General features: G+C 39.8%; 1 protein-coding gene across 1 annotated transcript in view; it reads left to right on the top strand.

Moving 5' to 3' along the window:
• Positions 1–21,702, top strand: part of C1H1orf21 (chromosome 1 C1orf21 homolog) — a 231,797-nt gene that overhangs the window by 103,665 nt on the left and 106,430 nt on the right. The window contains exon 3 of the mRNA XM_030873069.3: positions 7,255–7,349. Within this exon, the coding sequence (XP_030728929.1) occupies positions 7,255–7,349 (95 nt within the window). The remainder of the gene's footprint in view (positions 1–7,254; positions 7,350–21,702) is intronic.

The raw sequence follows: 21,702 nt of genomic DNA, 5'->3' as shown, positions 1-21,702 counted from the left end.
CATCCCAGCCACTCCTTGTTCTGCATGCTGTGATATCTCCCCATCACCAGTTGAAGGCATACCTGTCGGGGAGGCGGGAAACAGGTTCTGGCAGATGTCGTGTCTTAAGCTCCAGCCCCACCAGTGCCCCACCAGCTGACTCCAGGTGAAAACTCCACCCTCGTGAGACTCTTTGCGGCTGCTTTCTCTGGCTCTTGGCCAGTCTTCTCCGTGTGTTCTTCCTCACCTTCCTCACCTGACTGGTCCACCTCCACTGCTCCATGTAAGTTCCACCTTTGCTACACCTTCTTTCAGAGAGAGGGAGAAAACCTTGGATTACGGTGGTTGGGGGTCTCTCCAGAGGAGATGGTTGAGGACAGGCCAGAGGACAGAAGCTTAGCCTGTAATGGTGGCTTCAGTCTGGGCCTTGGTTGGGGAGACCGTATCCCCTCAGAATGGAGCCTGCCTCTGGTGGGATTCACATACCAGGTCTTCCTGCACTGGCCCTGGCAGCCTCTGCTCCCTACATCCCTCGAGGCCCCCTGGAATCTGCGTGTTGGCCGTACTAGACCACTTGCAGTTGTTCCTGTCTGCCATGCTCTCTCTGGTTGTTGAACTCACCGTCCCCTTGCCTAGACCTGTCCTTCCCACACACACACTAGTGTTCCTCAGCGCTCCAGTGAGATAACGTCACCTCCTCCAAGACTCTCCCCATCCTTGCTTAGGGAGGTCCCTCCCTTCTGTTCTTACTACAGTCACCCCACACATCTGCTTCATGGCTGCAGACATTCTGCACTCTATTTGCTCATTTTCTTAAATCTTCCCCTACTAGCTGTGAGCTCCTTGAGAACAGGATCTGCTTCCCTTCCCTAGGCATAACCCCAGGACTGAGTACTACGTTCTCTGGCATGCAGTAGGTGCTCAATGAATATTGCTGAAACGAAGAAGGAAAGAAACACAGAAAAGACAACAGGGGATAGCCCAGCACTTGCCTCAAAGACAGAAAGCAGCTAGATCCTTCCACCACCTCATGTCTGAATGAAAATCAAGAGGTGTTTTTGCCCAGACCTTTTGGGGCCAGAAGTATGTCCATAAATTGGTATAGTTTACAGAGAGCTCATACCACAGTCAATAGGAAAAATGCTACAACTCCAATTAGAGAAAAGAGGCAAAGGATATGAAGAGATATATCACAAAGGGCACACATGAATGATCAAAACAGGGGGAAGTATTCAGTATCACTAGTAAATTTTGAAACATCAAACTAAAATAAAAATTAGATACCATTTTCACCCTTCAATTCATTGCATATTTTTAAAAAGCATAATACCCCTTATTAGTGAGGGTGTGCTGAAATGAGTTTTACATGAGTGAAGCAAGACTATATGTTTTAGCTATCTCTGATTTTCAAATATATCCAAGCATTAGGTTTCACTAGTGAATAAGCATACAGTAGACATATGAAACTTGCCCTCTTAGTGATATTAACAGTTTTCAATTATGAGATATCATAAAGGGGGATATGTACAAATATGTACAATCTTCCTAATTCCCCTAGTGGAAACCCAGTGGCCAGGGTTTAATCTTCCACAAATATGAAGTCTGAGAACATAATTTCCCTGCTTGTTATTTTTTAACAGTTTATATTTTTAGGCCATGAGCACTTCATGTATTAGACAATCCTATTTTGAAATTAGTTTTCCTTTATTAGGTTGATTTGAGACACACTCTGAGAAAAACTGAGAGCATTTTGTGTTAAATGCACCAAAGCCTTATTTTAGAAATATTCAAAACATTTAGAACGAGCAGTTCATAATTACCCTAGAAATTGCTTAATGATAACTATTACATTGGAAAGGGCGAAATCACTTTCTGCAAGTGAGGATATAGTCATTATCGTGAAGGGACTGCCTGACTCAGAGAATTGATACTGGTCTGTGAGGTCCTTCAGCTGAGTCTCTACTTTGTGCATAAGGTTTTCCAGAGTTAGTCTGTCTTGGTGGATGTGGCGGAGTGGAATAGGGTCAGCCTACTTGTGCGGTTGGTCTAGCCTGAGGAACGTGCTCCAGGTAGCAGAAGGGTTCTCAGAGCATAAGCCTCCCCCCAAGACAGTGGTTTTCCCCGGGCACTGTCTCCCCCCTCCACCGCCCCCCCCCCCCCCGCATTGCTTATCACAGAGCCCAGCCCCTGGTAGGTTCTCAGACTCTCCTGAACCTCACCCATTCACTCTTGTGCCCTCAAGGAAGGCCGAGACTAGGAGCTGTGCCAATGGCAATAATTGAGTTAGGATATAAAGGAAGATAGAGGAACATTATTTTCTTGTAACCCTGGTTTCACTCAAATAATGATCACTTTTCTTTTTCCTGTCATAAAAGTTATTTATTGTTCTTTTAAAATTATGTTTTATTTTAATTAAAGCACTATATGCATTTAGTTAAAAAATGCTAAAGGCTTATCCTGGACAATAATATTCCCTTCTCACTTTATTTGTTAGCATAGTTAAGTCAGAATTTTCAGTTAAATTAATTTTTGATGTTTACATTATGCTTTTTGTTTTTATACCTTGATGGATTTTGTGCATTAGAAATAGTGTTCCCTGCAGAACCAGCACAGTTTTTCTAAAACAGCAGCCAACATTTATTGAGCATTTATTATGGGCTAGGCACTGTTTTAAGTGTATTCATATATTAATTCATGTGACTCTATGTGAGAGATTAGGTACTATAAATATTCCCATTTTACAAATGAAGAAACCAAGGCACAGAAAGCATGAGTAAGTTGCCCAAGGCCATATGGCTAGTCATTCAAGCTCTAGAGGCTAAGCTCTTAGCCACCGTGAATACTCACCTCTTGAAAAAAATCTCACCAAGTAAAGAAAGAAAGATCCTAGGCAAGAATTTGAAGTCGTACCAGGATTTGGGGACTTGAATTTAGTTAGCATGGGGGACAGGATGTTCAGTGGGAGAAACCCAAGGGAACTGAGTTTACACTAAAAAATAGTTTGGTCTTTTAATTGGTTTGTTTATTTATTTTTTTTGCGGTACGCGGGCCTCTCACTGTTGTGGTCTCTCCCGTTGAGGAGCACAGGCTCCAGACGCGCAGGCTCAGCGGCCATGGCTCACGGGCCCAGCCGCTCCGCGGCACGTGGGATCCTCCCGGACCGGGGCACGCACCCGTGTCCCCTGCATCGGCAGGCGGACTCTCAACCACTGCGCCACCAGGGAAGCCCTGGTTTGTTTATTTTTATAAATACTTCTTTTACCTCTTGTTCCAAGTCCTCATATTTTCCTGAGCATATAATAATAATAAGTCTACTAGAGAATCTTCACGCAAAATTTGGATGATGAAGCAATCCAGTGAAGATGCCCAGATGTTGGATTGTTTTGGTATGAGGACATTAGCGCAGAGTTTTTGAAATCGGAACAGTCCTGGGAAAGGTTCATTCTGGTACATATGTCATTGATCAGAAGAAGACTTGAGTGTGAAAGTATCAATAGATACGAATTTCACCGTTCTAGGAAAGAACTGTAAGATCCCTTCCTACGGGCTTCCCTGGTGGCGCAGTGGTTGGGAGTCCGCCTGCCGAGGCAGGGGACGCGGGTTTGTGCCCCGGTCCGGGAGGGTCCCACGTGCTGCAGAGCGGCTGGGCCCGTGAGCCATGGCCGCTAGGCCTGCGTGTCCGGAGCCTGTGCTCCGCGACGGAAGAGGCCGCAGCGGTGAGACGCCCGCGTGCGGCAAAAAAAAAAAAAAAAAAAAAAAAAAAGATCCCTTCCTACCTCAAAGAGTAGCATTTCTAGAACTCTTGCCTGTCTTCCTCCTTCCCCATCTAATATGTACTTTTATGAGAATTGTTAACCTTTTAATAGTTATGGCATTATGAACTCACTCCGGCACTCATCTTCTAATTCACTCATTTTGAAGTCAGTTCCGTTGTTTATGAATGTAACCTTGTAGCAGATCTTCCATCTGCAAAACTTGGGAGGACAGGATAGGGGCCAGTGAGTTGTTGACAATGGAAGAATTGACAGGATCCTGAAAATGGGGATGATTCCATAACATCTGAAGCAAGTCCAACCAACTGATCACCTTCTAGTTCTAAAAACCTAATTTTATATATGTATATATGAGGCACTTTACGTCAAACGTGAGGCGCAGAGATTTGGTGGGCAACAGTGTGTCTTTAGCATGATAGAGCTGCCACAGAAAGTGTAGCCCTTTCTGATGGAATCTGAGGAATAAAATGCTAAAAATATCACCACAGCAGTGCTTTTACCCCAGATCTATTTTGACTGGCACAGCCTGCAACTGTTTACATAGGGAGAAAGGGGAGCAGGTTCGAAACCGGGTGTTAGCCTACAGCTCCTGACGTGCATTTTAAGAAGCCACCTGACAAGATCAACAGGAAGAAAAGAAAAATTGTGAACAGGTGTGAGGGAGCCAGAGGAAGACAGTCTGCTCGTGGCTCCTCTTAATTAAGTTGGCAGGTTGTTCTGTTGCCGGGCGGGGCTCTCTGGCTTGTAACAGTGGCTCTGCTACTTGCAGTTGCCTCCAGTGTGTGATCTGATGAAGGGGCTAAAGTCCCACACGGATTCCCCTGTGCCCTCACCAAAAGGAAAAATGGATTTCCGTAGTGGTTGTGTCACTGCCATAACCCGAAATGCTCCATTGGTCCACACAGAGTGCCGTTCCTGACGGCTGCATCGCCATGGAAATGTGTGACACGTTGGTTGGCGAGTTGTCTGTTCCCAGATGGGCATCTTCATCCCCAGCACCAGCCTTTGAGAGACTTGACAGACCGTTTTTAAGTATTTGCTTTATACAAATTGTGGTTTATCTAAGGGTCTTGCTGGCTTTTTTGTTTCATACCACGATGGATTCTGTGCAGTGTGTTATGTAAGTAATAATGATAGGTCTGGCTTTGCAGTCGTGGCTGTTTGTTTTTCTTTTTTATCCAGTTATAGCGTGTTCCACAAAGACAGCATTGGCTAGCCAGGCGTGTTTGTTAATGACACGCTAAAACCTATCCTCTTTCTAAATTGGTGATATTATAAAAAGTCTGTATGTGGGATAACACTGCTTTGAAAGACATGTGGCCAGCAGCTTTTCTTCATTGAAGAAAAGTATTAGAAAAATATTAATAGTTTGTCTACTATTGATACTTTGAATTCAGCTGTGTTTCCTGTAGGGATAAAAAGAGAATGAAGATTGAATATCACTCAGCTGTTTAGAGAGTGTCTACTGTGGGCTGTGGCTTAGGGGTGGGAGAGGACAGCGGGCAAGGCAAGGGTGGGTCTCCTCTAGACGAAACCTTTTGCTGTGCTGCAGGCAAAGGACCGTCTTTTGGAAGGCTCTTTCAGAAGGTTCTGCTTAGGTCCTAAAATGTTATGCGTTCGCCATCTCATCATGTGAGGTTTTGTGTCCTCTAGACAAAATGATAGAGTCCACTGGAATTGTGTTTAAAACAAATAATGTATGTATGTGTGTTTATATTTAAATAACTAGAGACTCACTGTAAGTAATTAAGATCACAATTTAGATCAGTTAAATGTTAGTAATTATCCCAGTGAACCATCATTTATAAATATTAATGTTCCAAACTGAAGTTAGGGAGACCCATCTTTAGCTATTATTTTTTTCCTTTATTTTTTGTCTCTGTTTAATTGTATGGGAGGCATAATTAGGCAGTATCTTTTCTTTTTCAATTAACAAGTGCTTTTCCAACTTCTGAGTAAATAATCCTTAATTAAATGTGCCAAATTTATTAATTTTCTCTTATTTTTTCCTCTTCTGAGTACCAAATTGGAATGTGAAATTCTGTATTTTGTAATTGTGGATCAGAACCCATTGATTAACTTAATACATTTAGGACGTGGTATTCCTAAAGGACTCATTACTGTAACCTCATACCAGTCTTTCTAATTTCTTTAGAAAGAAGCAGAATCAATAACTACCTTGAATTGTCAGATGGAAAAAACAATTGGCTCAGCTGTGAACATGGAGTCTTTATTCAGATATATGCAAATGTATTACTTTCATAAGGATGATAATTTTGAGAAACATTGGAACAGCATAATTACTTGAAGAAATATTAACTGTAACAAACATCTTTGGGGGTAGCATGTTAAGGGATGGTATGAGGAAACCTGAAACTATATAGGAAATGGTATTATAAATAGTAAGGCAAGAAATTATATAAGCATATAGTCATTGTAGCAAATTAACCACAGGCAATAAGAAAATATATTGCAACTTCCTAGTGATAGACATCTGTCTATTAGGTAGCCTTTTATAGACATTATTCCATGTCATATGCTAGGCAATCATCAGTTTGTTGGTTGATGAAATTTTCTAATTCCATAATGTCTGGGATTTTTCCTACACACTGGACTAAAGGTGACTCAAAGTCACACCTGTTTTTGACCTTAGTGTGCCCAAGTCATTTCCTATTGACAGAAATCTGGTGAAAATGTCATCATTGGCATCACCAAACCTCTACCCTGGAGAGGAACTTTAATTGCAAGTTTTCCCAAGTTTGTTCTATGATGTGTTTTGATATTGGAGTTTGTTGTACTCTCTCTCTGGCTGTTGCAAAGTCCAGGTCCCGTCCATGGTCCACTATACTGTCCCGCCTTGAGTGATAGATATACCTACCAGTTAGAGCCATGTGATATTATGGCTCTTCATGTGTGTGACTTTACAGAGAGATTAAAGTCTGTATGAATCCTATGAAATCGTTGCAGACTGTTCCACATTTAATATGGGGATCACCAACAGGAAAATTTCAGTTTCCAATTGTTTATATCTATTTGTTGATCAGTTAAGCTCTTCAGTCTTACTTTGTTTTTCCAAAAGAAAGAAATTCAGGTGTGAACATACTGCATAACTTTGCTGCCACAAGCATTTTGAACGAATATTCTCAAGGAGAAAAATCTCCTTAAACCATTATGCGATATGCCCTAATGCGTATAAATTCCGAATAGGCTTTAGATATGGAATAACCTCCGTTTCTGCTGCCACCATCTGCTCTCTGTGAAAGGACCAGGCAGTGCCACTTTCATTAGCTGCCTTCGTGGTGCTGAGCTTTGCCCAGTAGACAGAGGAGAGCGCCTCATAAAAAGAGGCTGGTGAAGCTTCTTCCAGATGGTTTCAAATGAACCACATAGAAAGGCCGCAGGGAAAGGGCTCTAACAAATTATGCTGTTGGACTTTTCTTACTGACACTTTTCTCCCATTGTGAAAAAAGTTATAAAATGTCTTTTCTTTTTTGGCACTCAGATGAGTATAGGATCAAACCGGTGGAAGAGGTCAAATACATGAAAAATGGGGCAGAAGAGGAGCAAAAAATAGCAGCCAGGAACCAAGAAAACTTGGTAAGCATTGAATTTCTCGTGTAACAATGAATTTTGGTGACAGCATTATAATAAAATCCTCACTGCATGTTTAAACTGCAGCTTACACACTGGCATGAGATTTCTTGAAAATGCCGTTGCTATTTATAGCTTGCCTGGAAGCTGTACCAGTACTCCTGTATCCTGTTTGTTTCTGAACAAGCCCTTCTTTAGTCTTCATAGAGAATGTTTCAGGGGAAATGTAGCAAAATTATTAGCATTTCAGAATGGTTAAATTTAAAGGAAAAAGCATAAAGTAGGAATGAGTTTTATGGGGGTGGGGGCATTACCTTTTTTCTTTTTCTCTGCATCCTTTAACTCGTGTCCAGATCACAGTGAATGGCTAAGTTTCATTATTCTCGTAGTGTTGTTAAGGAAGTTGCCTTTCAAAGGAAAATAAGGTACTTTGAAGGCAGGTCTTTATCAAATTTGTACTTCACATTCGCGCTGTTAAGGTATTGTGGGTTTTGAGTTAACGTGAGAATTCTAATGATCTGAAACAGATAATTAGGAACCTCTTTCTCTAATACAAATCAATATACATGTTCCACCTTAATATTCCAACTCTTAAACAAACAGTAAGTTATCATATTAGCTGATTTCTTAAGAGATTACAGATTGTTAAGAATATGCATTTATTCAGTTATGTTGGAGCAGAATTGTTTTTCTCTTTTGCTTTGGGATTAATTGCTTGCTATTTTTTTCATGTTTGAGTGAATGTATTTTTAAGAAGTTTGCAATGTCATAAAATATTTTCACTTGACTTAAACTCCTTTTTCCGTTTTGTGCTTTGTTTTTCTGATTTCTGCTACAGCAGAGGGAGTCAGCAGAATATTCACCAGCGCTCATGAGTATTTAAGGCTGTCATTTTTCCATGATACACTAATGAACATAACAGTCTCACTGTTTTTCCTCTATTCTTTTCTGAACATATGATCTACAACTTGAAAAACTCAAGTATCAACAACTGAGTATTTTAGATCATTTTAAAGGAGTGAAAAATACTCTGATAAAATTTTGCTTTATAAATGGGATTTGGATTTTAAGGTATCCCTTAAGTCACAGAGGTTCATCATACCTGTGGTATATTTTAACATCAATACTTAAATCCAGAAAAGGTAGCTATGACTAAATAGTGAAGTTAATATTATCAGACTTTTTACATGAATTTTTTTTTTTGCTTTGAATAGATAAATAGAAGATCTGAGTAGTTGAAACATCAGTAGTCAGTTTTCTACTGTATTTTATTGAACACAGTTTGTCCTTGCTTGATATAATTTCATCTTAAGTTATGAATCTCATCTTTAGTAATAGTATTTCCATTGGAGGCTAAAGAGACTTTGGTGACCAGTCCGCTGGTGGCTCTTTCTTAGATGTAACTACTAGTGTCCATCTCTACTTCACATGCTTGTATCTCTGAAATCCTAAGGAAGGCAATGACTTTTATCTTACAGCTTGTGAGTTTTTCCTCAGTGTTGCTCTCATCGTATTTAGGGCCAGTACAGCGTTTTTCCTTCTCTCTCAGATTCACAGTCTATCAGTTCCTTGGTGCTAGTGTATTCTTTTTCAGCACTGTGGTCAGAATTGGTGCTACTGTTTCCATGCAGACTGAATGGAGATTCAAAAAGAGAGAAATTCTGGCCTATTTACTCATGGATTATCTATGTCAACCCTACACCCCTTTACTCTGCCAGCAAATCAGAGTCCAGGCCACCAAGAGGAGTTTTCAAGTATATGAAGACTTACAGGGAGAATGGGGACTAAATGGTTATTTTTGGTTCTGAAATTTCTAGACTGCGTTCCAAAATTAAATGATTTTCAGTTATTTGGAAGTATGTTACCTTTGTCACCTCCATTTGGGGGGATGCATAATCAAGTACTGACCATGCATACCATTTGAGAAAACAGCCTCCTAAATTTGAAGCTTACATTGGAAGGTGGATGAGATAGACTTAACAATTCTTTATTTTTACGTCCATTAAAATAATCTGAGAGTCAAGATGTTCTTATGTTTCAAAGAATGATTTTAAGATGTGGCTTGAAGTACTTTTTAAAAGATGTTTTTTTTACGCAAACTGTTGAAATTAAGAGGGTTGGCAAACATAACCAAGGCATATGGCATGATGGTGACAACCATGGGTTTTTGGAGGCAGAAACTGCCTGGATTCAGATCTCAGCTCTGCCACTTACTCATTGCAGGATCAAGTTACTTCACTTCTCTAAACCTCCTGCCCATCCACTGGGGAAAAAGACAGTGCATCATGGTGCTCTTGGGAGGATTACACGAGGTGATTGTTGTAAAACTTTGAGTGCAGTGCGTGGTACGTGATAAGCACCTAATAAGAGTTAGGCATTATCACATAAAACGAAAGGAAAGAATAATGAACATTGGAGTCAGTGTTCCTTTTCTTTTTCTTTTACGGTAATTGGTGAGAGAGATTTAAGTGAATGTTTTAGGTTAATGCCAGTGTTACATCTGTTTTGAAAAATCTTGCTCTGGAACCATGAAATTACTTAAACAAGTATGTTTTGAGTACCTGTTATGCACAAGGCCCTTACCTGGGTTGAGAGACACTGTGTACTTAAAGTCACTGTCCTTAAGGAGCTTACAGTAAAGTTGAGGGAACTGTTCAGGTCAACCAGTAGCTTACTGGGTGCCTCTGTGTACAAGGCTCTGTCCCAAACTCTGCAGATATACACAAAAATAAGGAAACCACTGACTCTTACCACAAGGCGCTTGTATTGCAGTAAACAAAGTATGTACCAAATGACTATAAATAAAGCAAGGTTAGATAAATAAAACAAGATTGATTCCAAGAAGACAACACAAAGAGCTGCCGATATCAAAGAAGGCAGATATCTTGTCTGTTGTGGCATCGGGACCTACGGGATGAAAGAGCTGGTGTTTACAGTGGGCCTCAAAGGATGGAATGAGGGAGAGTGCCCCAGGCTGAAGTAACAGAGATGGAAAACCTAACGCGTATTTAATAAAAAGCACATGGTCCTGTTTGATTGGCGAGCGGGAGGGGTCAGGAGAAGGCATCAGTAGGAGAGCAGCGGGAAATTAGAGGCAAAACGTAGATGGGGTCATACACAGAGCTTTGATGTCCAGCTGAGAGGTCCAAAATCAATTCAGTGGATTAATGGGAGCCTTTGAAGTTTTTAAGCTAGGGGTTGTCAGAATGAGATTATGATTCAGGAAAGTTTATGTGGAATCAGCAGGTGTACTATGGAGTAGGATGGGGAGCCTGGGTGGGAGCTCATTCATAATAGTTTTTGCAAGAGATAGTGAACCTGAACCAAGGTAGTGGCAGGGAGAATAGAAAAGGTTTAGCAAGATTGCAATAGAAGCAACAAGATTTGACAGCTTATTATAGGTATTAAAGGAAGACAGAGGACTCAGGAGATAATGGTAATAACAAGACTGTGACACCTGGAAAGATGACCGGTAGTGGTGAGAATAAATAGTGACCTCAGTGAAAAGGTAAAATCACTAAGAAGGCTCTGTTTGATGAGAATACAAAGTGTTCATTCATTCATTATTCATTACTCATTCTTGCCCACCCTTAAAAGATCAAATGTGGTCCACAAGAGAGGAAGTGAAGCGTCCATCACACGACAGTGTAGGAACTGCAGTAACAGAACCCCTGTACTGTCAGGGCCTTGGGCTCTGTGCTCTGGGGGATGCAGAGGAGCATAATGTAAATCTCATCACCCTAGTGGGCTCACTTTCTGGTAGCAGATAGAAGGCATGTGACCTAAATGACCCCAACTCAAGGTACATTGCGAATGCAGAGGTTGGTTTTGAGCAAGCAAAGCTTTAGGAACTTGCGGACTATCCATGCGAAGGAGTCTAGCAAAGTCCACATCTATGAGTGTGTGGCGCTTGTTACCTGGGACATGCTAGGTGTTCGGTATATTTTTGTTTGCTTGAATGTGGATGGAGGAATGTATGAATAAGAGAAGTTGGACCTCGAGGTCCAACTATTATTTTGTACCTGGTAGTTGCTCAATAGTATTGAGATGTCCAGTCACTTGGGACATCTAAATTCTATTGACCACAGTTTCTGTGGGTGGAAGAGGTTGTGCTGGTTTTCTGTGGCTGTTGATGAGTCATTTATATGTCAACCATTTACTCAGTACAAACATGTGCATTCATCCAATTTTTACCACTGTTGGACATCCATGTATTTCACTTTACTTCTCTCAGACTTTAATTCCTTCTTCAGGAAAGTAGTATAAAGTAGTAGCATTGGCTTTGGAGATTATATATAAATATATATCAATATGGATCCCGGGTTATTTCTAGCTTTATAATTTTCGTCAAATATCTGAAACTTCTGAACTTCAAGTTCCTCATCTGGAATCTGGGAATTATAAAATTATTGAAGTATTAGAAGAAAACATAGGAGAATATGTTTAGAATCTTAGCAAAGCAGGGGAGGCTTTCTTAAGACATAGAAAGCAAAAGCTATGAAGAAAGAAAAATAGTGGGACTTCCCTGGTGGCGCAGTGGTTAAGAATCCACCTGCCAATGCAGGGGACATGGGTTCGAGCCCTGGTCCAGGAAGATCCCACATGCCGCAGAGCAGCTAAGCCCATGCGCCAGAACTTCTGAGCCTGCGCTCTAGAGCCCACGAGCCACAACTCCTGAGCCCATGTGCCACTACTACTGAAGCCCACGCCCTAGAGCCCGTGCTCCACAACAAGAGAAGCCACTGCAATGAGAAACCCACGCATCGCAACGAAGAGTTGTCTCCACTCACCGCAACTAGAGAAAGCCCACACTCAGCAACGAAGACCCAATGCAGCCAAAAATAAATAAATAAATATATTTAAAAAAGAAAGAAAAATAGTTTATTTCGTTAGATCAAAATTAAGTACTTCTGCAAGACAGAATAACTACAGAAAAGTAGTTAATAGATAGGCAACATCCTGGGAGAAAATATTTATGACATAAAAGACAAAGGATTAGTACTGGGATTTCTAAAGAACACTTGTAAATAATTAAGAAAAGGCTAATCCACTAGAAAAATAGGTAAATGAAATGAACAGATGGTTCACAGTAGAGGATATTGGGTAATAAGCATATGAAAAGATGTTCCACATCACTAGTACAGTGGCTACTCTCTTACCCAACCTCCTGCGTTAGAAGACTCTCCCAAACCCCTCTGAAAGAGGCTGACTTCAGTCTAGGGTGGGCTCACAGAATGGCTGGTGGGCTACTCTCTAGAATACCTCTGTGCTTTTGCTCTCTCAGTTAAATGTGTGTTTTCCAAGCGCCAGTGCGATGGTTTCCAAACCTGCTTATACTGGATGAATGTCATTGTAATTATGTAATTTAGTTAGGTAATATATAAACCAATGAAACACAAGTGTGGAAAGAGCTGTTTTTGTGAAAATTAAATTAAATGCTTGGAAAATCTTGATGAAGCCAATTACTAAAAACTTACGGTTAAATTAGATTAAATTCTGCACTCAGATTATTTCACAAGGCTTTTACGTTCTCACTTCACTTAAGAAACCAAACCAGGGAATCTTAGATGTACATTATAAGGATGTGGTTAATGCAGAAAGTATATGTAGAGCCCCAGTCAGTGATCCCTTACTTGAGAAGCCTTGTTCCTGTGTCAAAAGATGGGAGGGGGAATGCACATCTATGTATTTTAAAATAAATAATACGCTTAATGTATATATACATTTTTTTATGTTGCCCTACTTTAACTCACTTTATCATTTAATTACCAGTCCAGATGGTGTTGCCTAACACAACGTTTATTGTAATCAGGGAAATGCATATTAAAACATGATTCCTTAGCTTGGCAAAAATTTGAAGATTGATAATATCAGATTTTGGCATGGTAATAGGAAAATATGTATTTACATACTAGTGGTACATATCTTGGAGGACAATTTAGCAGTATCTATTAAAATTTAAACATGCACTCAGCATCACCCAGCACTTCCATATCTTGATATCCACCCAAGCAGCTGCCCTTGTGAATGAGAAAGCTTGCACAAGGCTTTCACTACAGCATTGTTTCTATAAGTGAAAAATCAAAAATAACCTTCATGCTTGTCACTAGGAGAATGCTACAGCTGTAGTATACTAGACAGCAATTAAAAAGAATGAGTTAGAATTGACGAACTGTCAGGGAGAAATGCAAATTGTAGATTGGATATGTATAGTATGATACCATTTAAGGTTTTTTAATGAAACAAAACAGCAACACCCTACATGTGCTATGAGTACTCATAAATGTACAGGGATCCATAGAAAAGCCTGGATGGATGTGTCCCTAACTACTAAGAGTGGGCACCTGGGGCTTCCCTGGTGGCGCAGTGGTTGGGAGTCCGCCTGCCGATGCAGGGGGACGTGGGTTCGTGCCCGGGTCCGGGAGGATCCGGCATGCCGCAGAGCGGCTGGTCGCGTGGGCCGTGGCCGCTGGGCCTGCGCGTCTGGGGCCTGTGCTCCGCGGCGGGAGAGGCCCGCCTACCGCAAAAAAAAAAAAAAAAAAAAAAAAGAGTGGACACCTGAGTTAATGGGGGACATAAGTGTGCCATGCCGCAGTTTCCTCTTCTGCAAAATGGGGATAATAATTGAACCCACTGTAGCCGGAATTTGTGAAAATTAAAAAGATATTCCTGTAAACTCTTAGCACAGTTTCTGGCATAGAAAATGCAGATAGATGTTGGCTGTTGTCAACAGTGGAGTTAGATTGGGTGTGGTGGTTAGGGGATTTTTAATCCTTATAAAAATATTTTAAAATTTTAATTTTTTAAGGAAAATATGAGTATATTATTTGTGTGATTTAAAATTTATTTTTAAAGGGGATAATAATAAAAAAACTCCAGTAACTACTTGCATACTTGGGGATCTGTAATGTAAGTAGGATTGTCATTTTCTCATTATCTTAAATACCCTCAGGTTTTCACCATTCTCTGATATCTGATTAACAGCAGGCAAGCTCAAGGAGCTCAAGGAAGCTCAAGGATCATCCAGCTTCATTTTATGTAGGTTAATAGTTCTGCATATAAGTAATTTAAGGGTAAATTACTCCAGTCTTGGCACTATTCAGTCCCCTTCCCTCTCCAAAGACAAATAAAAGACATAGTTTTGAAGTGCTCCCTCTCACTACACGCTAAGACATTGTCATTTTTTCCTTGATTAACATTTGTCATTCTTAAGCTGTCCTCCCTTAGGAGTTAATGAATCATTTGATGCTGGTTTTTTGTTTTGGGGGGGTTTGGGGTTTGAGTTTGGGGTTTTGTATGTATTTCCTAGATTTACACGTATTATAATAGTTTTTGACTCACTATTTCCAGATATCTTTGTATAAATGAGAAGGCACTTTTCTGTCAAATGAGACGTATCATGGTTGGGTGAGCTTTTGATTTTAGTATTATCCAGAGAGTTGAAGACTGAGTTGAAACATGCTTGTCTAACTCACCAATTCCTGAGGACAATCAAGTGACAAGATAAGAAATAGAGCATTCTAATGGGCTTTAGTGGAAAAGGAGAATGAATCAAGCTCTAGGTGCACCCTCTTCCCGCCTGTTGAGTTTGTGAGAGCTCCTATACCTATCTCCGGTACATTACATTTCCAGTAAATGTCAGGACATCCAGTTGCAGAAATGAAGACTTAGAGATTAGGAGACATCTTTGATAAGAGGAAAATTTCCAGCAACCTACCAGAGCTCTCTTTGGAGCAGTGGCATTCAGCTGGTGAAAACTGGGAAGTGATTCTGACCCACGGAATGTGCTGTGGTTGAAGCAGTCCCCTGGAGGGGGGCTAATGTTCTCCAAAGCATTGGAGTGATTGACAGCCTGAAACAAACCAGAGAACAGTCTGCAATTTCACTCATTACCTGTAGGTCAGTAGGAAAGCTAAGTGCTCAAGACTACAGTCACCATATCACTCTTTCTAGAATATGCCGGTGAGGAACAAGTCATATGAATGAACATTGTAAACTTTGACTCAATAATGTTTATTATGCTAAGATATATAATTCCCGTCCAGGTATTCTCTAATGAGGAACCCTCTTAAGGGTCAATTTAAACTCTTTTTAACAGATACGACCGTGTTTACTTATCCTATGACTCTGCAGAGCAACTAATATAATAGCAAACTGACTTTTTGATTTAAAGGTTGTTCTTGGTGATCTTAGGAGTGACTGTTTATCTTTGAGTGCTCGTCTCACATGGAAGGTCAAGTAATTATTTTTGGAAACCAGATAATGCAAAAGACCATGACTTTGAATCGTCCCAGTTTCCCAAGTCATTTATACATTCCTAGCACTCTTGAGAATAAGGTAAAATAAACTGACAAGGGTAAAGCTGATATTACAGACAAAGGATCAAGCTCCTACAAAGCACCTCCTTTCCCCTCCCCTCCCTCCTTCAAGGTGCAGGTTGGATTTGAGCTCAGGCTGGGGCTGGAATGAATTGTGGAGGTGGGAAGAAGTGGGATTTGGACTTGAAGGAGTTACTTCCTGGTTTGCAGACATTCTGGTTTGGTTTGGGTTGAGGGTTCCCAAACCAAGGTGAAGATAGGGGGTGAAGATGCTCCTGAGAGCATCTGTTTTAGACAAGAGAAACCTCTTCCTAGAGCAGCTTCATAAACATCACTTTAGCCCAAGACTCATCCCCAAGATTCCCTGCTTTTAACTCAGTGGTCTCACTCTCATTTCCTGTTCTCGCATGCATAGGACATGGGCACCAGCCTCGGGTTCTTCCAGATAATTAGAGAAACAGCATCAGGATCTCAGACACGAGCTACCTGACCAGAACCGTTTAGTTTCTGGGGAGAAAAACAGCGCATGTGAGCTTTAGTTCTGGCAGCATCTTTCTCTTTTGTTGCAGCACAGATGGAACAGGAGGGAAGAATTCTGTCTCTTCACTGATCTTGGAAAACATTCTTCATCCAACTAGTATTTTTGTGTTACTTGAGCCAGGCACATTCAAGGTCTTACAGTTTCTCCTGGCACTGTGGTAGTTTATTTTAGAGTAGAACAGGAGTAGAGTTTAATTCACTAAGAAGGAGGGATTTGTTGAATCAACCCTCTAAATTTTAAGTGTTGAACAGAAGCAGAGTTCCTAATTCAGGAACAGAATGTTATGAGAATAAAAGAATACCCACAAAGTGCTTTGTAAACATAAAGTCCAACACGAATTATAGTGGTTATTGTTGTCACTAGTTAAAAGGCCACTTAGATTCGTTTCTGAGATTAGTTGCTATTTCATGGTGGAAACAAAGTTAAGGAACAGCATTCTTCTGGTTCTAAGTAAGAGTTAATACCTAGTCCCCTCGAAGAAAGACTTATATATCATCATAGCACACTTCATTCTCTCTCGGAGAAAGGGCAATATTAAAGTGTACACAGGTTCCCCCCGCTATCCGAAAGTAGTGTTACTAGGAAAGTTCCTGTAACCTGGAATGGTGCAAAGTGAAGAAGCAATTACCTTCGGACACGTCTTGCTAACGGATGCACAAAATAAATTGAGGTAAAGCACAGACACAGTTCACAGGTACAGCAGCTTCATGCCGAGATGCTGAGTGTAGTTTCTGGGGAAGGAGCCGTGGTAGTGCCACTCTCACTGCAGGGGGAATGCACTGCCTTTATAATGGCTCCTGCAGAACAAACACTGAATGCTATTTTCGCTTTTTGCCTTCTTTCCTAAAAGCAAAAATCCTCTTCACATTTCTTTCGGTTAGCGAAAACAGGTACTAATTCTTTTGTAAAAGCAAAGTGGTGTAAAGCGAACTTTGAAAAAGCAGGGGATACCTGTACCCAACAGATACAGAAATCAATGAATCGAAGGTGGTTTTTGGAGCAACTACTATAATCATCCCAAAAGCTAGGCATAGCAGAACATGACTGAAACCCTATTTCAAATAGCTTTTTCTCTTTTCCATGCTAATACACTGACACGACCTTATGCAGGTGAACACGGTGTTAGGGTCCTGGTACAGCATCTCTCTTTTTTCCCATAACTATTTTTTAAGTTGACGTATAGTTAATTTGCAATGTTGTGTTAGTTTCAGGTATACAGCAAAGTGATTGAGTTATATATGCATGTATATATATTTTTTCAGATTCTTTTCCATTATAAGTTATTATAAGATATTGAATATAGTTCCCTGTGCTATACAGTAGGTCTTTGTTGTTTATTTTATAAATAGTGGTTTGTATATGTTAATCCCAAACTCCTGATTTGTCTCTCTCCTCCCCTTTCCCCTTTGGTAACCATAAGTTTGTCTTTCATGTCTGTAAATCTATTTCTGTTTTATAAAATAAGTTCATTTGTGGAATTTAGATTCCACATATAAGTGATATCATATGATATTTGTTTTTTTCTGACTACTTCACTTAATATGGTAATCTCTAGGTCCATCCACCTTGCTGCAAATGGCATTGTTTCATTCTTTTCTATGGCTGAGTAATATTCCATTGTGTGTGTGTGGGGGGGTATACACACCACATCTTCTTTCTATCCATTCATCTGTTGAGGGACATTTAGGTTGCTTCCATGTCTTGGCTATTGTAAGCTGTGCTGCTATGAGCATTGGGGTACATGTATCTTTTTGAATTATAGTTTTCTCCGGATGCATGCCCAGGAGTGGATTGCAGGATCATGTGATAACTCTATTTTTAGTTTTTTTTACAGTATATCTCTTGAATAAATTCCTATTTCAGTGTACTCAGTTCTCACTGTCAGCTAAGTATTGTCTGGGTGCTGACGGAAAAAAAGGATTAACGAGGCACCAGTGTAACTCAGGAAACTCAAGGGGCGACAGATACGTACACAGGATGTCTCCAGTAGAGGGTCTAATGCAGTCTTTTGGGAGAATGGGAATGGAATGGTGGACCCTGATTGGGAGATCTGAGGAGATTCACAGAGAGCTAGCACTGCAGCAGGGCCTTGAACGAAAGCAGTTTGCATTGGCAAATGAGGAGGGGAAAGGGATTTCAAGCAGAAGGGGTAGTGGGAGCCAAGCACAGAGACGTGACATGAATAGTGAGTGGATGGGGAGGCTGATGGAGCACATTGTGAAGTGTTCATTGGGTAGTTAGTGTGTTTTAGCTGTTTTTTTCCAAACGAGCACATTAATTTCTGGTATACAGATAGCCACATTCTTTAGCCAGTTTACAGCTACAGAATAAATAGAACAGATCTCTGCTCATCTAATTTAAAGGTTGAGGGTGTTGATAATGACTTCCCTTTTCCCAGCATTGTTGCAAAATGTGATTGCTTTTAAATATGCCTTCCTTGGATGCAAAGTGTTTTCTAAAATTTGCTGAACATAGTAACCCTTGATCTCCTCTGCCCTGTAAAGCATAGCTTCTTATTTATCCTCCAGAACCTTCCCTGTTTAACTTTGGGAAGTACAGCAAACACAAACCTTATATTTAAAATTATACCTTATATTTAAATATTAAGGTATAAGGTATACCTTATATTTAAAATTTTGGCCTCTTCTCCAAGAGCCATACCATGATATTTAAATAGACAATGGAAAGAAGCCCTCTTCAAACCTTGATTCTGTTTGATCCACATGGTCATTTTAGATATTGGATTTATTTGTCTCGCTGTTTTAGCCTGGGTATTTTTTACCCAAGTGGCCCAGGTACAACAGTGGAGTGGGGGAAATGAGTGACAAGTGAGAGGGCCACCTAAGGCTCACCACCGATTAGAGTATCTAGAACAATAACACAGTCATGTGCCTTTTCTGCAGGTTGTTCGTATTTCTCTCTTATCTCCCCTGTGATGCTAAAAATAAAACCAAAGCATATAAGTTTCACTCATCGATTCGCAAACTCAGTGAGGTAGCTTCACCCAAAATTAATAATTTATGCCCTGGAGGTGAGAATATCAAAAACTGTGGTAATGTTTCCAAGAGTCTGGGCTTTGAGTAGTGTCTCTTCTTATAGACTTTATTTGTGAGTAATTAACACTTAGTATTAACAGAGGTATAGTACTCAACAGCCTCATGATTTGTTTCTAAAAGGTTCTTGGTAATTTTGACAATGGATTCTATACCTGTCATTCCGAAAAGATAGAAATAAATAACCAGGCATAAAAAATTCATACATCTTCTTTGAAAGGGGGGGATGTATTGTTTAGCTTGTCAACATTATAATAGATACATGAAGATGCCATTGTAACTGCCTACTTCACATTCACAATAGATCTAATTTATTTACTCTATGATAATAGGTGCCAAAGTTCCTCCTTCTTTGAAAATTAAAACAACTGATAATGACAGATATATTGTCTAAAACTTAATGAGCTGGTTTCATTTTTTTGTTCATGTCAGAGTGTGATGTTATACTGCAGATTTTCATTTACTGACAAAACATCTGCTCATAAGTAGATTATTTGAGGGCTTGCTTGATTGGAGGCAAACCTTTTTTTTTTTTTTTTAATACGTTATGGATTTGTACAGTTGAGGGCACTTAGACCAGAAACAAGACAGGAATCTAGTGACTAAAACTGGAAGATGAGGTTTAAAGGTTGGTCTCAGAAACAAGGCAGAAGAAAGACAAGTATCACATGATACCACTTATATGTGCAATCTAAAAACATGATACAAATGAAAACAGAAAAAGACTCACAGACATAGAAAACAAACTTATGGTTACCAACGGGGAAAAGGGGAGGAGGGATAAATTAGGATTTGGGATTAAAATATACACACTACTATATATAAAATAGATAAACAATTCAAGGACCTGCTGTATAGCACAGGGAACTATTAATATATTTGGTATCTTATAATAACCTATAATAGAAAAGAATCTAAAAAAGAATGTGTGTGTGTGTATATATATATATATATATACACACACACACACACACACACATATCACTGAATCACTTAGCTGTATACCTGAAACTAAGAGGTTTTATAAATTTAAAAATAAATAAAAATAGAAACAGAACAGAACGTTCCTTATTAGAAGTGGAGTCCAGGCACACTGACAGGAATCTGGGTCTCCCAAATGCTGACCAGGGTTCCATTACTTCTCCTGAGTCTGAGATAACACAGAGCCTAAAACGAATGTCAGGAAACACCAGCTGTAGACAAAGAACAGAGAATCTCTTTACAGTGAAATGCTTCACAGGCCGTGTGATGCCTTAACAGTCACAGTGCGTAAGCTCGTATCAGAGAATCCCTGCTGGCCAGGAGCTGGTGGTCTAGTGAAACAAGATAAACAACACAGAGCCATTGGATTTGGTTTACTCCTGTTACTCTCTTACTTAATTGTACGTTTTAAATTAATTTTCCCCTGATTATAAATGTACTGCTTGCTTGAATTACTTAAAAACATCCTGGGAAAATACAGAAGTGAGTAAAAAATAAATAAAATTGGTCATAAATCCCATCACAGCTGTTTATGTTTTATGCCTAAATACATAGAAATATAATCTTTTTCTGAACAGAAGTGGACCTGAATTTCTTACAGAGCTATGTATGGTATTTCTTACCATATGTCCAACAGCCATACTTCTAGGATATTGAAAAACTGTGATCCCACAAACATCTTCATGTGAGTGTTGATAGTAGCTTTATTCACAATCACCAAAAAACTGGAAGCATGTAAGATGTCCTTCACTGGTGAATGAACAAACTATATACAATGGGGTATTATTTAGTGATAAAAAGAAATGAGCTACTAAGCCATGAAAAAACATAGATGAGTCTTAAGTGTACATTGCTCACTGAAAGAATATAGTCAAAAAGGTACAATACATACGATATGATTCTATTTATATGACATCTGAAAAAGGCAAAACCATCCAGATGGTAAACAGATAAGTGGTTTCCAAAGGTTTGTGGGAAAAGGAGGGCTGAATAGGAGAAACACGGGGAATTTTTAGGGGAGTGAAACTATTCTGTATGAGACTGTAATGGTAGATACATGACACCATGCATTTGTTAAAATGCACTATGCATTTGTTAGAATGCATAGAACTTTACAACAAAGAGAGTGAATTTTAATGTTTGTAAATTAAAAAAAAAAATTTAAGAGGTCAGGGGATCCCAAGATGGAATGTAGACTGACGAAAGAATCTAACAGTATTACAAGTATATGAAATAACCTCACTGAAGAGGGTGACCTAAGTAACTTTGGAAATGATGGATGGAGACTGTAAAAGTAAAAGAAATTTTACATAAGCACTGAACTCTTTTTTGCAGTGGAGCTAAGAGTTAACAATTCTGAAAACACTGTAATTAATGAATTTGTGGATGCTGGATGGTGGAGGCAGGTTTCTCACTGTTGGAGTGAGAGGTTAGACACACACGAGAGGTGGCTAGAAGCATCCGGT

The sequence above is a fragment of the Globicephala melas genome, chromosome 1 (genome assembly GCF_963455315.2).
Source record: "Globicephala melas chromosome 1, mGloMel1.2, whole genome shotgun sequence".
Classification (NCBI taxonomy): Eukaryota; Metazoa; Chordata; class Mammalia; order Artiodactyla; family Delphinidae; genus Globicephala; species Globicephala melas.
Note: the sequence above shows the minus strand (reverse complement) of the source record. Positions and strands in the feature narration are given on the sequence as shown.